The sequence below is a fragment of the Alosa pseudoharengus genome, unplaced genomic scaffold (genome assembly GCF_046254945.1).
Source record: "Alosa pseudoharengus isolate Yale_2024_CS ecotype anadromous, Long Island Sound unplaced genomic scaffold, YU_APseudo_1.1 YU_APseudo_1.1_scf_6, whole genome shotgun sequence".
In the NCBI taxonomy this organism is placed as follows: Eukaryota; Metazoa; Chordata; class Actinopteri; order Clupeiformes; family Clupeidae; genus Alosa; species Alosa pseudoharengus.
Window position 1 is genome coordinate 4,458,170 of NW_027468848.1, and position 19,969 is coordinate 4,478,138.

Consider the following 19,969-nt stretch of genomic DNA (forward strand, 5'->3'; position numbering starts at 1 on the left):
CGCTGAGACCCATGAGTTGAGCGCTGAGACCCATGAGTTTAGTGCTGAGACCCATGAGGAAGCTGCAGGGCTCTCAGTGCAGAATGTAAACTCTCAGGGTTCGCTTGGCTTGGCTTCATTTGACCTGACAATTCTTCATTAGAGGTCAACATGGAGTGTGTGAGTATGCGTGTGTGTGCAAGTGTGTATGCGTGTGTGTGCAAGTGTGTATGTGTGTGTGTGTAAGCGTGTGGGTGTGTGTGTTTGTGTGTGTGTGTGTGTGTGTGTGTGTGTGTGTGTGTGTGTGTGTATGGGTGTGTGTGTGTGTGTGTGTGTGTGTGTGTGTGTGCGTGTGAATGGACTATGTACTTCTTAAATAGTCTGTAACAGTGTACTCAAATAAATTTGTGATTTGTGTAGTGTGTGTGTGTGTGTGTGGGTGTGTGTCTCCGTGTGCGTGTGTGTCCGCATGCATGCATGCGTCTTTGTGTGTGCATATGTGTGTGTGTGTGAATGTTTGTGTGAGTATGACGTGTGTGTGTGTGCGTAGATAGCTGATGACTTTTAACCTCTTAGCTCAGGAGTTCAAGGTACGTGACGGGCACTTTCCCTTTCTGGTTTCCCCTCTCTCCAACCAGCCAATCAGAGTCCATGCCTGGCACCGTGTACACTGTGATGAGCTGGAACACAGCAGAGAGCAAACAAGCTTTATTTACCAAAACAATCTTTATGTACGCAAACAAGCTTTATTTACCAAAACAATCTTTATGTATGTAAAAAATCTTTGTTTACATTGCAAAACTACACAAGGACCTATTACCTCTCCTAATAAAGCCTCATTATTATTCACTTTTATTTACATTTAAAAAACTACATCTTGTTTAGTTGACTTAGTGGGCTGATACTTCCCATGCACCTGTATTGAGCTCTCACTCACCACTCGACTAAGTCATTCAACTAAAAGTAATGTGTATATATATAGTATTACTTTTTTAAAAAGTCATGTAAATAAAATGATATGTGAGTCGATGAAAGATCTGAGGAGTAGGGGGTGTGGTCACCTCATCGGCCAGCAGGGACATCTCGCTGGTGTCTGCGGCGTCGTAGTCGTACAGCACCTTGGCCTTGCGTGTGCCACTGGCTGGTGGCTGGACCTCCTCGATCTGGAGCACGTCCGTCTCCGACGCCGCTGGGCTGGAAGCAGACGCCGCTGGGTCCGGGGAGGAGCCGGGGTTCCTCCCGAAGGAGCTGGAGAACCTGAGGAGAGAGTGGACCGTCCAATCACTCCATTAGTCTTACTCTTTATTCTTTTCCGTTTACTTTTACCAGGATGTATATTTCTTTCCCTCATGGCTATCATGTAAGTGTGAGGCTTCAGAGAAGCACTATGGAAGTCCATTTGTTCTGACTGTGTTCACCCAGATCTAGAAACATTTAAACCAATCTCTCACCTCGGACAACAGATATAAAATAGCCAATTCGGCCACATTTACAATTAGTTTATTAATGTGCAATGTCCATGTCAAATAAACCTTAGCTAAAAAAATAAATATGTTGTCAAATAAACCTCAGATAAAATAAATAAATATGTTGTCAAATAAACCTTAGATAAAATAAATAAATATGTTGTCAAATAAACCTTAGATAAAATAAATAAATATGTTGTCAAATAAACCTCAGATAAAATAAATCAATATGTTGTCAAATAAACCTTAGATAAAATAAATAAATATATGTTAAAGCTGCTGAACGGAGGTTCTGCTGATGAGAAATGTAAATGTTAAATGTAAATGTAAATGTAAATGTAAAATGTAAATGTAAGAAATCTGAGGAATAAATGGTGAAATAAGTTACAGCTGCACTATATAGGTTTTGCTTTGACATTTTATATTGGAATTTGATTAAAAACAATAACAGCAATTGGTAATTATGTTTATCACTGATGATTTCTATCTACTGTAGCTTTCTATATCAGGATCTTAAGAGTGAATGAAAAGTGTCCTGTTCTGTTGTTCTGATGATAAAGATGATTTTGTTGATGATGATGATGCCTGTGTTTTTATCCAGTTAGCAGCTTGGATTTGCCTTTTGTGAAAAAATACAAGACCAAAAATGGGGTTTGTGGCATACAGTACTTACGCATCCGCATGAGAGCTGAGAGCAGGGGAGGAATTTGAGAGCAAAGTTAGGGAGGTCAGAAGCAGACACGGACACAGTTAGGGAGGTCACAGGAGGTCAAGCGCACAGTTAGGAAGGTCACAGGAAGTCACACACCCAGTTAGGAAGGTCACAGGGAGTCACGTGCACAGTTAGGGAAGTCGCATAGCAGCTCACTCTGGAACGAGTCCAGTCAATGTCAGGGACAGATCAGGGCTAAATCAAGGCTAGATCAGGGCCACATCAGGGACGGATCAGGGCTAAATCAAGGCTAGATCAGGGCCACATCAGGGCTAAATCAAGGCTAGATCAGGGCCACATCAGGGCTAAATCAAGGCTAGATCAGGGACAGATCAGGGCTAAATCAAGGCTAGATCAGGGCCAGAACAGGACTTTAATTAGTTCCAAAGCCAGCTGCCATCAGGGTTACTGAGTGAGTAGAAAGGAGTCAAAGAAAAACACATCACCCAATCTCTAGGGAGTCACAGCTTACAGGTAACACATCACCCAATCTCTAAGGAGTCACAGCTTACAGGTAACACATCACCCAATCTCTAGGGACACACAGCTTACAGGTAACACATCACCCAATCTCTAAGGAGTCACAGTTTACAGATAACACATCACCCAATCTCTAGGGAGTCACAGCTTACAGGTAACACATCACCCAATCTCTAAGGAGTCACAGCTTACAGGTAAAACGGGCGGGTGGGTGTCCTACCTGCCCAGCTCCTTCTGCAGGTCCTGCATGACGCGGTGGCACTGGTTGTAGTAGGCCGTCTGGGCCTCCACAAACTCATGCAAGCAGCGCAGGTGGTTCACCTGACAGACCAGACATGCAGAGCAGAAAAATGTAACTCCTACAGGGACACACTGAAATATACACCGCTACTCCAACCCATTCTGTGAGTTCAGGTGTCAGAGTATCTCCCCTGTTGGTCCACTGGTAGAGCAAGGTGCCATCAACACTAATGCAATGGGCATGATACCAAGGGAGCATATACAAAAGGGTCCCAAAACATAACAAATATAATAGAAAATATAGATATAATATAAAAATAACAAAATATTTATATAAGAAGAAACAGGTCTTCAAAAGAGTAACGGTTTGAAACAGTTTGTACTCAGTGAGGCAGGTGTGTTGTGTTCCAAACTCACGTGTGTACTACTGATTCCCTCCAGCAGGAGGCGTGTCACCTCCGCTTGTCTGTCAAACTCCGTCTGGGCCACACGTAGCTCATGCTCAGCCTGGGACAGAGACAGGGCAAAATGACTCGACAAAAATCCTACTAAACCTGTCCCACTTCACTTGCCATACCCTCTCCATCTCACTGCTCTGAAATATGTCCCAAGGTGTCCCTGGGGGTCATGTCGTACTCACTTTGTCCACCTCCTCAGTCCACAGCTGAGAGAGCCCATGGCCGCACGGGAAGGGAAAGAGAGACACATTCTGATGTCACAATGGAGACAAACATTCACTAAGGACAACATCATAATGGATTACTAAGCATTCTTTATGATGTCACAATGGTTATACACACAAAAACACACACATTCCGATAACATCAAAATTAGTAAAGGTGTTCTCAGGTTAGAATATTACAGTCATCACAGTAGAATACCAATAATGTGTTATTGTGACAAAACAGAGGTCAAGTGAACACATACAGCTCTGGAAAAAATGAAGAGACCTCTGCACATTTTTCTGATGTCATCCTACAATTGCTGAGTGACATTTGAAGAAGTTGACAGTCATTTTCAAAGCTGCAGTGATCTCTTAATTTTGAATATGACCGTCAACTCACTCGAATGTCACTCAGCAACCTTAGAATGACATCAGAAAAATGTGCAGTGGTCTCTTTATTTTTCCCAGAGCTGTATGTGCAGCAGCTGTGCTCTATGAGGGACACTGATGACACCACGGAGTGGTCAACCACGGCCACTACACTACAGTGACAGCACAATGGAGCCAGTATTATGCAAGGGCATCATGCATTATTCACAGCCAAAACAAAGGGTTTAGCACATTCACACAAAACAGACTGATGAAACCACTTGTGTCCATCGCCAGTCCAGACACAAGGCCATGTTCAACCGCTCCTCGTCACCTGGGGCCAGCACAGAAACGCAGAGACACCAATACTAATACAGAAACACAGAGGCACCAATACTAATACAGAAACACTCCTCTTCAGCACTTTTACAACAACACAGCACACAAGAATACTCAAGTGACAAATGACAAAACACACATGCCACCCAGCAAGACCCCAAACCACACACACACACACACACGGCAACCAGCAGGACCCCAAACCACACACACACACACACACGCCAACCAGCAGGACCCCAAACCACACACACACACACGCCAACCAGCAGGACCCCAAACCACACACACACACGCATGTATGACCAATGACTGTAGAAAAAGGTTCAGCACTCATCGTGTATGACAATTATCTATCCTTGTATTATCCTCCAACCACGTAGGAGTTGCATCATAAATACACTCCACTAAAACACAAGGACACAGAAGGACACAGAAGCACACAGAAGCACACACACAACACAACACAACACAACACAACACAACACAACACAACACAACACAACACAAGACAAGACAAGACAAGACAAGACAAGACAACACAACACAACACAACACAACACAACACAACACAACACAACACAACACATACACAGCCGTGGCCTACTGGTTAGCACTTCAGACTTGTAACCGGAGGGTTGCCGGTTCGAACCCCGACCAGTAGGCACGGCTGAAGTGCCCTTGAGCAAGGCACCTAACCCCTCACTGCTCCCCGAGTGACGCTGTTGTTGCAGGCAGCCCACTGTGCCGGGATTAGTGTGTAATGAACGAATTGGGATAAATGCAGAGACCAAATTTCCCTCACGGGATCAAAAGAGTATTTATACTTACACACACACACACACACACACAGCATGCAGGAGTGTGTTGCCACGTGGTGTCCATGGCACAGGGAAAGACAGAGTGCTGTCTGTCTATTGAGCTCCACATGGCCACACACATACAAGCGGGGACACACACACACACACAAGTAAACACACACACACACACACACAGGGTCACATGACTGAGGTCAAAAATAGGCCCATTCACTATCAGCCACTGGGCTACTGGGCCTCTGGTCACTACAGTCATTCTCACAGTAAAAAACTGGTGACATCAAAAAACAATGACCTCTGCCCACTGAGACACACTCAAACACACACACACACACACACACACACACACACATATTTTGGAGGCAAACTAATTCCAGCAAACACAAGTGCTAGTTGTCATGCAATCAGATATGGAATGTGCTGAGAAATGTGGAAGGACAGAGAGTATTGCAATGAGCACACGTGTGTGTGTGTGTGTGTGTGTGAGGGGGAGACCAAGATAGCGAGAGAAAAGACTATATGTACTGTAGGAGCCCTACCATACAAGAGATGCAAGTGTGTGTGTGTGTGTGTGTGTGTGTGTGTGTGTGTCTGTGTGTGTGTGTGTGTGTGTGTGTGTGTGTGTGTGTGTAAAACAGGGAGAGAGAGAATCTACAGTAAGTAGGACAGCAGGTACCCTACTATTAGAATAATACAAATCAAGAGAGAGAGAGAGTTAGTGTGTGTGTGTGAGAGAGAGAGAGAGAGACAGTGTGTGTTTGTTTGAAAGGTAGAAGGAAAGTTAGCGAGAGAAAGAGTGATTGCTAGAAAGGAAGTCAGATAGAGAGAGACAGAGTGTGTGTGTGTGAGACAGTGTGTGAGAGAGAGAGACAGAGTGTGTGTGTGTGAGAGAGAGACAGAGTGTGTGTGAGAGAGAGACAGAGTGTGTGTGAGAGAGAGACAGAGTGTGTGTGTTTGTGAGAGACAGAGTGTGTGTGTGTGAGAGAGAGACAGAGTGTGTGTGAGAGAGAGACAGAGTGTGTGTGAGAGAGACAGAGTGTGTGTGTGTGAGAGAGACAGAGTGTGTGTGTGTGAGAGAGACAGAGTGTGTGTGAGAGAGAGACAGAGTGTGTGTGAGAGAGACAGAGTGTGTGTGTGTGAGAGAGACAGAGTGTGTGTGTGTGTGAGAGAGAGACAGAGTGTGTGTGTGTGAGAGAGAGACAGAGTGTGTGTGTGTGAGAGAGAGACAGAGTGTGTGTGAGAGAGACAGAGTGTGTGTGTGTGAGAGAGACAGAGTGTGTGTGTGTGGCCCCCTCCTGGGGGTGGGATCTGCCCCTCAGGGGGTAATAGAACCTGAGGACTTCCTGCGCTCCAGGCCCCACCCAAACCCAAGCCCACGCCCCTGCCCAGCTCACGAGTCCGAGCACGTCCAGACGGCCTGCCCTGCCCTCGACACAGACAGCATCCAGACATCAGGAACTGCCAACGACTCAGAGAGTCTCCGAACGGCTCACAGCATGATCGACTCGGAGAATCAGAGAGCGGTCCATAGCCTCACTGACACAGATAGTTTCCAGGTGGCTCATGCCCTGACCGACGCTGACAGTCTCCATCACGTCCACCGACCCTATGACACTGAGAGCAACCTGACCAATCACCTCACTTACGACAGCGCCAGCAACCAGACCATCAACCCCTCCTCAGACACCGACAGCAATCAGACCATACACCCGCCCTACCCCCCGCCCTGTCCTCCGCACACACACACACACCTCCCTGACAGGCGGCTCGTGGACGATTGCGTTGCGGGGGGGTCGCAGGGCGATGCCCCTACCACCATCCACACCCCAGACCTCCCACTCGCCTCCGAAGACCCGCCACCCTACAGCCCCCCCGACCCAAAGCTGACGTACCTCATCTACCCCCCGCCCCACTACTCCGGCCAGCCTGTGATGGCCTGCCAGCCCCCCCCGAACTCCCCCGGCTTCTTCCAGCCCCAGTTCATGCCTTCGGCCAGCTACCCGCCCTACGCCATCGTAAGTCAGACCGCTCTGCTGTACACACTGCTGCCAGGACTAGTCAATGCAATGCATATGTTATCATTATTTGGTTATTTCTTTAGTTTCAATATTTCATAATGTCATAAGAACAAAAACACCAAGAAATTGTATGTTTTGTGCCATTAGAACCATATTACTCCAACATATATAAAATATAGAACCATATTACTCCAACATATATAGAACCATATTACTCCAACATATATACAATATAGAACCATATTGCTCCAACATATAGGCTATAGCCTTCACTAACCCACACAATACTGTGATACAGATCCTCTATTTATTCAACTATTAATGTTCTATTACAAGCATACTTAAATAAATGAAACCCACACACAAACATGCTGGAATACTCTATGGACCAGCTTTGTCTGAAACCTGAAGCTTCACCCTGCTGAGAGCAGACCTTGCTGACCGTCACATGTGTTTCCCTCATGTAGTACATGAATGGGTCATCCCTGGGGGAGGACCAGCCCCCCCTCCCTAAAGACTACCTGGTGGAGTCACTGCTGGTCACCATCTTCTGCTGCCTGATGAGCGGACTGGTCGCCCTCATGTACTCCTACGAGGTGGGCACAGTTAGCTATGCTAATACGAGGTGGGCACAGTTAGCTATGTATACTAATACGAGGTGGGCACAGTTAGCTACTCTATACTAATACGAGGTGGGCACAGTTAGCTACTCTATACTAATATGAGGTGGGCACAGTTAGCTACTCTATACTAATACGAGGTGGGCACAGTTAGCTATGTATACTAATACGAGGTGGGCACAGTTAGCTATGTATACTTATACGAGGTGGGCACAGTTAGCTATACTTATACGAGGTGGGCACAGTTAGCTATGCTAATACGAGGTGGGCACAGTTAGCTATGTATACTAATACGAGGTGGGCACAGTTAGCTATGTATACTTATACGAGGTGGGCACAGTTAGCTATGCTAATACAAGGTGGGCACAGTTAGCTATGTATACTTATACGAGGTGGGCACAGTTAGCTATGCTAATACGAGGTGGGCACAGTTAGCTATGTATACTTATACAAGGTGGGCACAGTTAGCTATGCTAATACGAGGTGGGCACAGTTAGCTGAAAGTCCAGGCCAGCTGATAGATAATTAACCAGTGGGTCTCACATAATGTCCTCCTGTGTGTGTGTCCCTCCTGTAACTCTCCCTCCCTCCTTATCTATCTCCCCCCACTCCATCCCTCCCTCTCTCTCCCCCACTCCCTCGGTCCATCCCTCCTTCTCTCTCTCTGCCCCTCCATCCATCCCTCCCTCCCCCACTCCACTCCCTCCCTCCATCTCTCTCTTCCCCCCTCACTCTCTCCACCTGTAGACACGGGCAGCCCTGGCGCGCGGTGACATCAGAGGTGGTGAGCGGGCGTCTCAGAAGGCTCGTTTGCTGGTGATGTTCAGCCTCATGTTTGGTGTGTTTGTGTGCGTGGGCTGGATCATATATGCGGTCATTGCTCTCTGTGTGTAGGAGATATCCACTATTTATTTGTGTAGCATGTGCTGTCCTTTACGCCATATATTGCTGGGTAAGACAGCCTACAACAGTCTTGGAATCTTGAAGACTTGGTTAAATAATTTCAAATATTACCACTGCAAAAAAATGGAATAACGCACTCAACACCTTAGATTGGGGTAATGGATTTAAAGTTTTTAAATCAAGAACAGCACTCAACAGTACTTTCCAAATGTTTTAAACAGCTCATGGATGTTTCGGGCCAGACGCCCTTCTTCAGAGTGTATTGGCCATTCTATTGCTGACCAGCGTATAATGAATAAGCTAATGTGTGTAAAGATTGCCTTCGGTGCTTAACTAGCACCACTGCCTTAAAATATAACTTATGTAAGACATAAACTATTACCATTGCCTTAATATATAACTTATGTAAGACCTAAACCTCACGACACCGACGTGTTCAAGGTGCTTTCTAGGCAGAAATGTGTATGTGTGTTCATTTGGGAACATGTCTGTTAAACAATTATGTAAATACTATTACTACATAGTAAGCACTTTCAAAATCAGAAAATGTGTAAAAACATAAACTTGCTCTTCAGTGGTTGACATATATTTTGTATAATATGATGGTTTGCGTTCTGCAGATAAAAAAAACACATGTAAATCATAATATGTATCAATAAAGCTTATTTTATTACATTCCAGTAAGCTTTCATTCAATCAGCATGGCTTAGGAACAGGCAATAAATACACAGGAAATCAAGGCAGAGAGACCGACATCAACCAACAGGGGGCGATACCGCAGCTGTAGTACAGACCTAGACAGTGGCTCTTGGTGTCTATGTGAGCGTGTGTGTGTGTGTGTGTGTGTGTGTGTGTGTGTGTGTGTCAGTTTCAGTGCTTTGGTCTGTGGACATCCAAAGTCTCAAACAGAAGAAATAAAGTCTAACAAACATCAACACAAAGGCCCCCTTCAGACAGACAGTACAGACACAATCATAGTGCTCCATTCATCTTAGCGTGCTACGCTAGCGCGCTGTGTAAAACGACATAGAGAGAGAAAGACGCTGGAAAACACACATACTCCACCACCAGGCAGACCGCAGGGGTGCTGTGTGCATGGCCATGACATGACTGTGTGTGTTATAAACAGTACATAATACACGCCTCAACAGGTGGCAGTACACTCACATGCATGCGTGTGTGTGCGTGTGTGTGCGTGTGTGCGTGTGTGTGTGTGTGCGTCTGTAGGTTGATTGCTATTTCTGCTTTTAGAGTCCAACAGGCTCTATAGTGTTATTACAGGGAGTCAGCAGCACGGCAGGCAGACAGGGCTTTCAAACGGACCCAACGCCAGGCAGAGCAGAGCAGAGACTTGTAGCGCATTTAATCACGTAAACATGGCGGCACATGGAATGTGGCGGCATCAAATTTAATTAAAAAAAAAAAACAACATGGCTCACAGATACACATAGCAGTTCATCAAGCATGTTTGGAGTATTTAAAGATATGATATTATCAAATCATGACCTGTGGCAGTTCAGACATGGACCTTGACCAGGCCAGATCCAGACCTCACCTGGGTTACAGTCCTGCATGCGGACATTGCAGAACAGTTGACCGTCCAGCAGGTGTGTTTTTCCTACTTTTAGAGTCGATGGATATTTTGTTGAGAGTGCAGCATCTGCTCGGCGTGGAAGAGCATCTGTGTGTTGTTACTCTAACGCAGGTGAAAGCATCAGCTAGATGAATAAATGTACAGCATATGTAAAGTCATTGGCTAATTCTTGTGCCAGTCAAAAGGGCTGTTGATGTCCAAATTGGAGTGAGGGAGCAAGAGACCAATAAAGCAGCAGAGAATGTAACGGGGGCGGGACTAAGGGAGCAGGAGACCAATCAAGCAGCAGATAATGTAACGGAGGCGGGACTTAGGGAGCAGGAGACCAATAAAGCAGCAGATAATGTAACGGAGGCGGGGTTTATCTTGTGACTGGGACCTTTAGTGGAGTGTTGTAAGGCAGCACAGCCCACAAGCTGGGTACTAAAATAAAGAGGAGTGTGTGTGTGTGTGTGTTTGTGTGTGTGTGAGTGTAAATAAAAATTTTATTTTGTGTTTTCTGTAGTAAGAATTGCATGTATAATTATGTGTTTATTTGTTTTGTATGGTTGAAAGAGACACGGGAAGTAGAGAAGAAGAGAGAAAAAGAGAGAAAGAGAGAGGGAGAGGGAGAATGTCATGTGTCAGCAAACAGTAGGAGAGGAAGGTCATGCGTCATTGAACATTGACCTTTGACCTTCCCTACTGCTGAGCTGGCATGAGGCATCTGAGGGGCACAGGAAGTGTTTGTGAGAGGCACGGAGCAGGGACAGGAAGGACATGAGCTAGCCGCGGACGCTACCGCTACTGAGGGCAGCAGTGGCCAGTCATGCAGCCCGTCCACTGATTAGGCAGACGAGTATTCTTGGTAGTATTCTTGGGATGTTTATTTGGTTTTCTCTCAGTTGTTTTGTATTAACTGTATGTCAGCTTTTTAATGCATGCTGTCAGAATCAGAGGAAAAAAATATTAAGGAGAAGAAACTGTGTGTGTGTGTGTGTGTGTGTGTGTGTGTGTGTGTGTGTGTGTGTGCGTGTGTGTGTGTGTGTGTGATTGTGTATATGTGCGTGTGTGTGTGTGTGCACGTGTGTGTGTACATATGCCTGTGTGCGTGTGTGTATGTAATGGAGGGTCCAGAATAATCCTAGTGACACTAAGAAACAGGGGTTGGTGACACATAATGTGCGTGTGGTGTTAAATAAACGGGTGGCACATATAAAGCAAGATGGCGCCAGCTGTAGCTCCGCACGTGGAAATAGAAACATGTTGAGCACTGAGACCCATGACTGGGGAGCGCTGAGACCCATGAGTTGAGCGCTGAGACCTATGAGTTGAGCGCTGAGACCCATGAGTTGAGCGCTGAGACCCATGAGTTTAGTGCTGAGACCCATGAGGAAGCTGCAGGGCTCTCAGTGCAGAATGTAAACTCTCAGGGTTCGCTTGGCTTGGCTTCATTTGACCTGACAATTCTTCATTAGAGGTCAACATGGAGTGTGTGAGTATGCGTGTGTGTGCAAGTGTGTATGCGTGTGTGTGCAAGTGTGTATGTGTGTGTGTGTAAGCGTGTATGTGTGTGTGTTTGTGTGTGTGTGTGTGTGTGTGTGTGTGTGTGTGTGTGTGTGTGTATGGGTGTGTGTGTGTGTGTGTGTGTGTGTGTGTGTGTGTGCGTGTGAATGGACTATGTACTTCTTAAATAGTCTGTAACAGTGTACTCAAATAAATTTGTGATTTGTGTAGTGTGTGTGTGTGTGTGTGGGTGTGTGTCTCCGTGTGCGTGTGTGTCCGCATGCATGCATGCGTCTTTGTGTGTGCATATGTGTGTGTGTGTGAATGTTTGTGTGAGTATGACGTGTGTGTGTGTGCGTAGATAGCTGATGACTTTTAACCTCTTAGCTCAGGAGTTCAAGGTACGTGACGGGCACTTTCCCTTTCTGGTTTCCCCTCTCTCCAACCAGCCAATCAGAGTCCATGCCTGGCACCGTGTACACTGTGATGAGCTGGAACACAGCAGAGAGCAAACAAGCTTTATTTACCAAAACAATCTTTATGTACGCAAACAAGCTTTATTTACCAAAACAATCTTTATGTATGTAAAAAATCTTTGTTTACATTGCAAAACTACACAAGGACCTATTACCTCTCCTAATAAAGCCTCATTATTATTCACTTTTATTTACATTTAAAAAACTACATCTTGTTTAGTTGACTTAGTGGGCTGATACTTCCCATGCACCTGTATTGAGCTCTCACTCACCACTCGACTAAGTCATTCAACTAAAAGTAATGTGTATATATATAGTATTACTTTTTTAAAAAGTCATGTAAATAAAATGATATGTGAGTCGATGAAAGATCTGAGGAGTAGGGGGTGTGGTCACCTCATCGGCCAGCAGGGACATCTCGCTGGTGTCTGCGGCGTCGTAGTCGTACAGCACCTTGGCCTTGCGTGTGCCACTGGCTGGTGGCTGGACCTCCTCGATCTGGAGCACGTCCGTCTCCGACGCCGCTGGGCTGGAAGCAGACGCCGCTGGGTCCGGGGAGGAGCCGGGGTTCCTCCCGAAGGAGCTGGAGAACCTGAGGAGAGAGTGGACCGTCCAATCACTCCATTAGTCTTACTCTTTATTCTTTTCCGTTTACTTTTACCAGGATGTATATTTCTTTCCCTCATGGCTATCATGTAAGTGTGAGGCTTCAGAGAAGCACTATGGAAGTCCATTTGTTCTGACTGTGTTCACCCAGATCTAGAAACATTTAAACCAATCTCTCACCTCGGACAACAGATATAAAATAGCCAATTCGGCCACATTTACAATTAGTTTATTAATGTGCAATGTCCATGTCAAATAAACCTTAGCTAAAAAAATAAATATGTTGTCAAATAAACCTCAGATAAAATAAATAAATATGTTGTCAAATAAACCTTAGATAAAATAAATAAATATGTTGTCAAATAAACCTTAGATAAAATAAATAAATATGTTGTCAAATAAACCTCAGATAAAATAAATCAATATGTTGTCAAATAAACCTTAGATAAAATAAATAAATATATGTTAAAGCTGCTGAACGGAGGTTCTGCTGATGAGAAATGTAAATGTTAAATGTAAATGTAAATGTAAATGTAAAATGTAAATGTAAGAAATCTGAGGAATAAATGGTGAAATAAGTTACAGCTGCACTATATAGGTTTTGCTTTGACATTTTATATTGGAATTTGATTAAAAACAATAACAGCAATTGGTAATTATGTTTATCACTGATGATTTCTATCTACTGTAGCTTTCTATATCAGGATCTTAAGAGTGAATGAAAAGTGTCCTGTTCTGTTGTTCTGATGATAAAGATGATTTTGTTGATGATGATGATGCCTGTGTTTTTATCCAGTTAGCAGCTTGGATTTGCCTTTTGTGAAAAAATACAAGACCAAAAATGGGGTTTGTGGCATACAGTACTTACGCATCCGCATGAGAGCTGAGAGCAGGGGAGGAATTTGAGAGCAAAGTTAGGAAGGTCAGAAGCAGACACGGACACAGTTAGGGAGGTCACAGGAGGTCAAGCGCACAGTTAGGAAGGTCACAGGAAGTCACACACCCAGTTAGGAAGGTCACAGGGAGTCACGTGCACAGTTAGGGAAGTCGCATAGCAGCTCACTCTGGAACGAGTCCAGTCAATGTCAGGGACAGATCAGGGCTAAATCAAGGCTAGATCAGGGCCACATCAGGGACGGATCAGGGCTAAATCAAGGCTAGATCAGGGCCACATCAGGGCTAAATCAAGGCTAGATCAGGGCCACATCAGGGCTAAATCAAGGCTAGATCAGGGACAGATCAGGGCTAAATCAAGGCTAGATCAGGGCCAGAACAGGACTTTAATTAGTTCCAAAGCCAGCTGCCATCAGGGTTACTGAGTGAGTAGAAAGGAGTCAAAGAAAAACACATCACCCAATCTCTAGGGAGTCACAGCTTACAGGTAACACATCACCCAATCTCTAAGGAGTCACAGCTTACAGGTAACACATCACCCAATCTCTAGGGACACACAGCTTACAGGTAACACATCACCCAATCTCTAAGGAGTCACAGTTTACAGATAACACATCACCCAATCTCTAGGGAGTCACAGCTTACAGGTAACACATCACCCAATCTCTAAGGAGTCACAGCTTACAGGTAAAACGGGCGGGTGGGTGTCCTACCTGCCCAGCTCCTTCTGCAGGTCCTGCATGACGCGGTGGCACTGGTTGTAGTAGGCCGTCTGGGCCTCCACAAACTCATGCAAGCAGCGCAGGTGGTTCACCTGACAGACCAGACATGCAGAGCAGAAAAATGTAACTCCTACAGGGACACACTGAAATATACACCGCTACTCCAACCCATTCTGTGAGTTCAGGTGTCAGAGTATCTCCCCTGTTGGTCCACTGGTAGAGCAAGGTGCCATCAACACTAATGCAATGGGCATGATACCAAGGGAGCATATACAAAAGGGTCCCAAAACATAACAAATATAATAGAAAATATAGATATAATATAAAAATAACAAAATATTTATATAAGAAGAAACAGGTCTTCAAAAGAGTAACGGTTTGAAACAGTTTGTACTCAGTGAGGCAGGTGTGTTGTGTTCCAAACTCACGTGTGTACTACTGATTCCCTCCAGCAGGAGGCGTGTCACCTCCGCTTGTCTGTCAAACTCCGTCTGGGCCACACGTAGCTCATGCTCAGCCTGGGACAGAGACAGGGCAAAATGACTCGACAAAAATCCTACTAAACCTGTCCCACTTCACTTGCCATACCCTCTCCATCTCACTGCTCTGAAATATGTCCCAAGGTGTCCCTGGGGGTCATGTCGTACTCACTTTGTCCACCTCCTCAGTCCACAGCTGAGAGAGCCCATGGCCGCACGGGAAGGGAAAGAGAGACACATTCTGATGTCACAATGGAGACAAACATTCACTAAGGACAACATCATAATGGATTACTAAGCATTCTTTATGATGTCACAATGGTTATACACACAAAAACACACACATTCCGATAACATCAAAATTAGTAAAGGTGTTCTCAGGTTAGAATATTACAGTCATCACAGTAGAATACCAATAATGTGTTATTGTGACAAAACAGAGGTCAAGTGAACACATACAGCTCTGGAAAAAATGAAGAGACCTCTGCACATTTTTCTGATGTCATCCTACAATTGCTGAGTGACATTTGAAGAAGTTGACAGTCATTTTCAAAGCTGCAGTGATCTCTTAATTTTGAATATGACCGTCAACTCACTCGAATGTCACTCAGCAACCTTAGAATGACATCAGAAAAATGTGCAGTGGTCTCTTTATTTTTCCCAGAGCTGTATGTGCAGCAGCTGTGCTCTATGAGGGACACTGATGACACCACGGAGTGGTCAACCACGGCCACTACACTACAGTGACAGCACAATGGAGCCAGTATTATGCAAGGGCATCATGCATTATTCACAGCCAAAACAAAGGGTTTAGCACATTCACACAAAACAGACTGATGAAACCACTTGTGTCCATCGCCAGTCCAGACACAAGGCCATGTTCAACCGCTCCTCGTCACCTGGGGCCAGCACAGAAACGCAGAGACACCAATACTAATACAGAAACACAGAGGCACCAATACTAATACAGAAACACTCCTCTTCAGCACTTTTACAACAACACAGCACACAAGAATACTCAAGTGACAAATGACAAAACACACATGCCACCCAGCAAGACCCCAAACCACACACACACACACACACGGCAACCAGCAGGACCCCAAACCACACACACACACACACACGCCAACCAGCAGGACCCCAAACCACACACACACACACGCCAACCAGCAGGACCCCAAACCACACACACACACGCATGTATGACCAATGACTGTAGAAAAAGGTTCAGCACTCATCGTGTATGACAATTATCTATCCTTGTATTATCCTCCAACCACGTAGGAGTTGCATCATAAATACACTCCACTAAAACACAAGGACACAGAAGGACACAGAAGCACACAGAAGCACACACACAACACAACACAACACAACACAACACAACACAACACAACACAACACAACACAAGACAAGACAAGACAAGACAAGACAAGACAACACAACACAACACAACACAACACAACACAACACAACACAACACATACACAGCCGTGGCCTACTGGTTAGCACTTCAGACTTGTAACCGGAGGGTTGCCGGTTCGAACCCCGACCAGTAGGCACGGCTGAAGTGCCCTTGAGCAAGGCACCTAACCCCTCACTGCTCCCCGAGTGACGCTGTTGTTGCAGGCAGCCCACTGTGCCGGGATTAGTGTGTAATGAACGAATTGGGATAAATGCAGAGACCAAATTTCCCTCACGGGATCAAAAGAGTATTTATACTTACACACACACACACACACACACAGCATGCAGGAGTGTGTTGCCACGTGGTGTCCATGGCACAGGGAAAGACAGAGTGCTGTCTGTCTATTGAGCTCCACATGGCCACACACATACAAGCGGGGACACACACACACACACAAGTAAACACACACACACACACACACAGGGTCACATGACTGAGGTCAAAAATAGGCCCATTCACTATCAGCCACTGGGCTACTGGGCCTCTGGTCACTACAGTCATTCTCACAGTAAAAAACTGGTGACATCAAAAAACAATGACCTCTGCCCACTGAGACACACTCAAACACACACACACACACACACACACACACACACATATTTTGGAGGCAAACTAATTCCAGCAAACACAAGTGCTAGTTGTCATGCAATCAGATATGGAATGTGCTGAGAAATGTGGAAGGACAGAGAGTATTGCAATGAGCACACGTGTGTGTGTGTGTGTGTGTGTGAGGGGGAGACCAAGATAGCGAGAGAAAAGACTATATGTACTGTAGGAGCCCTACCATACAAGAGATGCAAGTGTGTGTGTGTGTGTGTGTGTGTGTGTGTGTGTGTCTGTGTGTGTGTGTGTGTGTGTGTGTGTGTGTGTGTGTGTAAAACAGGGAGAGAGAGAATCTACAGTAAGTAGGACAGCAGGTACCCTACTATTAGAATAATACAAATCAAGAGAGAGAGAGAGTTAGTGTGTGTGTGTGAGAGAGAGAGAGAGAGACAGTGTGTGTTTGTTTGAAAGGTAGAAGGAAAGTTAGCGAGAGAAAGAGTGATTGCTAGAAAGGAAGTCAGATAGAGAGAGACAGAGTGTGTGTGTGTGAGACAGTGTGTGAGAGAGAGAGACAGAGTGTGTGTGTGTGAGAGAGAGACAGAGTGTGTGTGAGAGAGAGACAGAGTGTGTGTGAGAGAGAGACAGAGTGTGTGTGTTTGTGAGAGACAGAGTGTGTGTGTGTGAGAGAGAGACAGAGTGTGTGTGAGAGAGAGACAGAGTGTGTGTGAGAGAGACAGAGTGTGTGTGTGTGAGAGAGACAGAGTGTGTGTGTGTGAGAGAGACAGAGTGTGTGTGAGAGAGAGACAGAGTGTGTGTGAGAGAGACAGAGTGTGTGTGTGTGAGAGAGACAGAGTGTGTGTGTGTGTGAGAGAGAGACAGAGTGTGTGTGTGTGAGAGAGAGACAGAGTGTGTGTGTGTGAGAGAGAGACAGAGTGTGTGTGAGAGAGACAGAGTGTGTGTGTGTGAGAGAGACAGAGTGTGTGTGTGTGTGAGAGAGAGACAGAGTGTGTGTGTGTGAGAGAGAGACAGAGTGTGTGTGAGAGAGACAGAGTGTGTGTGTGTGAGAGAGAGACAGAGTGTGTGTGAGAGAGACAGAGTGTGTGTGTGTGAGAGAGACAGAGTGTGTGTGTGTGTGAGAGAGAGACAGAGTGTGTGTGTGTGAGAGAGACAGAGTGTGTGTGAGAGAGACAGAGTGTGTGTGAGAGAGAGACAGAGTGTGTGTGTGTGAGAGAGAGACAGAGTGTGTGTGAGAGAGACAGAGTGTGTGTGAGAGAGACAGAGTGTGTGTGTGTGAGAGAGACAGAGTGTGTGTGTGTGTGAGAGAGAGACAGAGTGTGTGTGTGTGAGAGAGACAGAGTGTGTGTGAGAGAGACAGAGTGTGTGTGAGAGAGAGACAGAGTGTGTGTGTGTGAGAGAGAGACAGAGTGTGTGTGAGAGAGACAGAGTGTGTGTGAGAGAGACAGAGTGTGTGTGAGAGAGAGACAGAAAAAGAGAGAAAGAGTGAAACAGCTGAGAGTATGAGTCAGACTCCAGGATGAAGGAGGTCAGTAGGGTGCGTCTCATGCATCCATACGAGTCACTGTGTGTGTGTGTGTGTGTGTGTGTGTGTGTGTGTTGCTTACCGCTGATGCACTGGCAGACAGAACATAATTGCGCGGTCTGGTCTCCTGGAAGTCTGGAACAGCCTGCAAGCAGAGAGCCAACACGCCATTTCTAGAGTAACCTAAACCTCCAACACAGCAGTCTGTATAACATGATCAGATTCCCACTGCTAACCATTAACGTATAACATTACTATCAGATTCCTACTGCTAAACATTAACGTATAACTTTACTATCGGATTCCTACTGCTAAACATTAACGTATAACATTACTATCAGATTCCTACTGCTAAACTGTAGGATCCCCTGGGGATCAATAAAGTATCCATCTATCTATCTATCTATCTAAAAATTAATGTATAACATTACTATCAGATTCCTACTGCTAAACCCTAATCAGTATAACATTACTATCAGATTCCTACTGCTAAACCCTAATCAGTATAACATTACTATCAGATTCCTACTGCTAAACCCTAATCAGTATAACATCACTATCAGACTCCAATTGCGGAATACGAAGCCCAGCCGAATCAATAACTCCCCACAGTCAGACCATTCTTATTCTGATTTGAAACTCTTGAGATCATTTAAAGTGATGATGTGTAACTAAAGTAGGATAATCCCAGCGACGGTCTGCTCAGAGCTCAGGGCTGGGGTGAATGCGCTGTCTGTCTGTCTGTGATATAAATCCTGCTGTGGCACATTAGGTGGATATGGCTGCTCCATGAGGAGAATTAGAGTCACGAGTCTGCGCTGAGTGGGTGTGGATCATGTCCGGCTCATTCAGAAGCGCTCTCTCTCTCTCACATACGCGCACGCACGCAGGCACACACACACACACACACACACACATACACACACACACACACACACACACACACCCAAACCCATACACAGTACAAGAGTTTTTGGCTTATACGCAGAGGCAGGACGTGTATGGCAGGAGTTATATCACATTCTTATGCTTGTGGCTGGATGACGGCAGGCTTGGACCACACATCATGGTCAGAAAATCATGTGACCGAGAGAGCTGCTGTGTGTCGTGCATCTCAAGTAGCAACTGAAACGAACCTCACACTTCAACTCAAAGACAGGGCATGATCAAAATAAAAAATTTGGGAGTTGAAAGAAAGAGGCCATCAGGTGTGATTTTACAGCTGAGGTTTATGCTGAAGGAAGATTAACCAAAAGAGGAAAGAGGAACGTGTCATCATGTCATGTCTAGAAAATTCTAGAAGCGCTGACAGAGATGTCGAGCCAAATATGGACCCCCCCTGCCTGCAGTCTTCATCCAAAGTGGTGGGGTCAAAATGTATGATCCTTTTTTGAGGAATCTGTTATTAAACCCACCGCCCCAGTCGTGGAAATGACCTCTGGTTCCCAAGGCAACATGAAGTGACCGTCTTCTAAATCTTTGAGGAGGATCAATAGCATTCTAAATAGCTTTTTTAGTTGGTCACATGATCAGGTCAGCTGATTGTATTA

At 45.4% G+C, this 19,969-nt stretch overlaps 2 protein-coding genes across 4 annotated transcripts in view; both read right to left on the minus strand.

Annotated features, from left to right (window-relative positions):
* Positions 1 to 263: 263 nt before the first annotated feature.
* On the minus strand, positions 264 to 5,323 carry LOC143106441 (endophilin-B2-like). The gene is made up of 8 exons (XM_076270712.1): positions 5,282 to 5,323; positions 4,651 to 4,656; positions 4,192 to 4,278; positions 3,518 to 3,586; positions 3,295 to 3,384; positions 2,858 to 2,958; positions 1,041 to 1,236; positions 264 to 659 (listed from the first exon to the last, which is right to left on the minus strand). Exons 1-8 carry the CDS (start codon positions 5,321 to 5,323, stop codon positions 552 to 554), a joined length of 699 nt encoding a protein of 232 aa, XP_076126827.1. The 3' UTR covers positions 264 to 551.
* Positions 5,324 to 9,254: 3,931 nt separating this feature from the next.
* LOC143106499 (endophilin-B2-like) overlaps positions 9,255 to 19,969 on the minus strand; it is a 27,329-nt gene continuing 16,614 nt past the window's right edge. Inside the window, exons 6-11 of one of the 3 annotated variants that reach the window (XM_076270783.1) lie at positions 18,502 to 18,564; positions 15,037 to 15,060; positions 14,814 to 14,903; positions 14,377 to 14,477; positions 12,560 to 12,755; positions 9,255 to 12,178 (exon numbers count right to left, since the gene is read on the minus strand). In XM_076270783.1, the coding sequence (XP_076126898.1) occupies positions 12,071 to 12,178; positions 12,560 to 12,755; positions 14,377 to 14,477; positions 14,814 to 14,903; positions 15,037 to 15,060; positions 18,502 to 18,564 (582 nt within the window). In that variant the 3' untranslated portion in view covers positions 9,255 to 12,070. Of the gene's footprint in view, positions 12,179 to 12,559; positions 12,756 to 13,241; positions 13,584 to 14,376; positions 14,478 to 14,813; positions 14,904 to 15,036; positions 15,106 to 18,501; positions 18,565 to 19,969 lie in introns of those variants that run through there. The other 2 variants (XM_076270782.1, XM_076270784.1) reach the window with 2 other exon arrangements.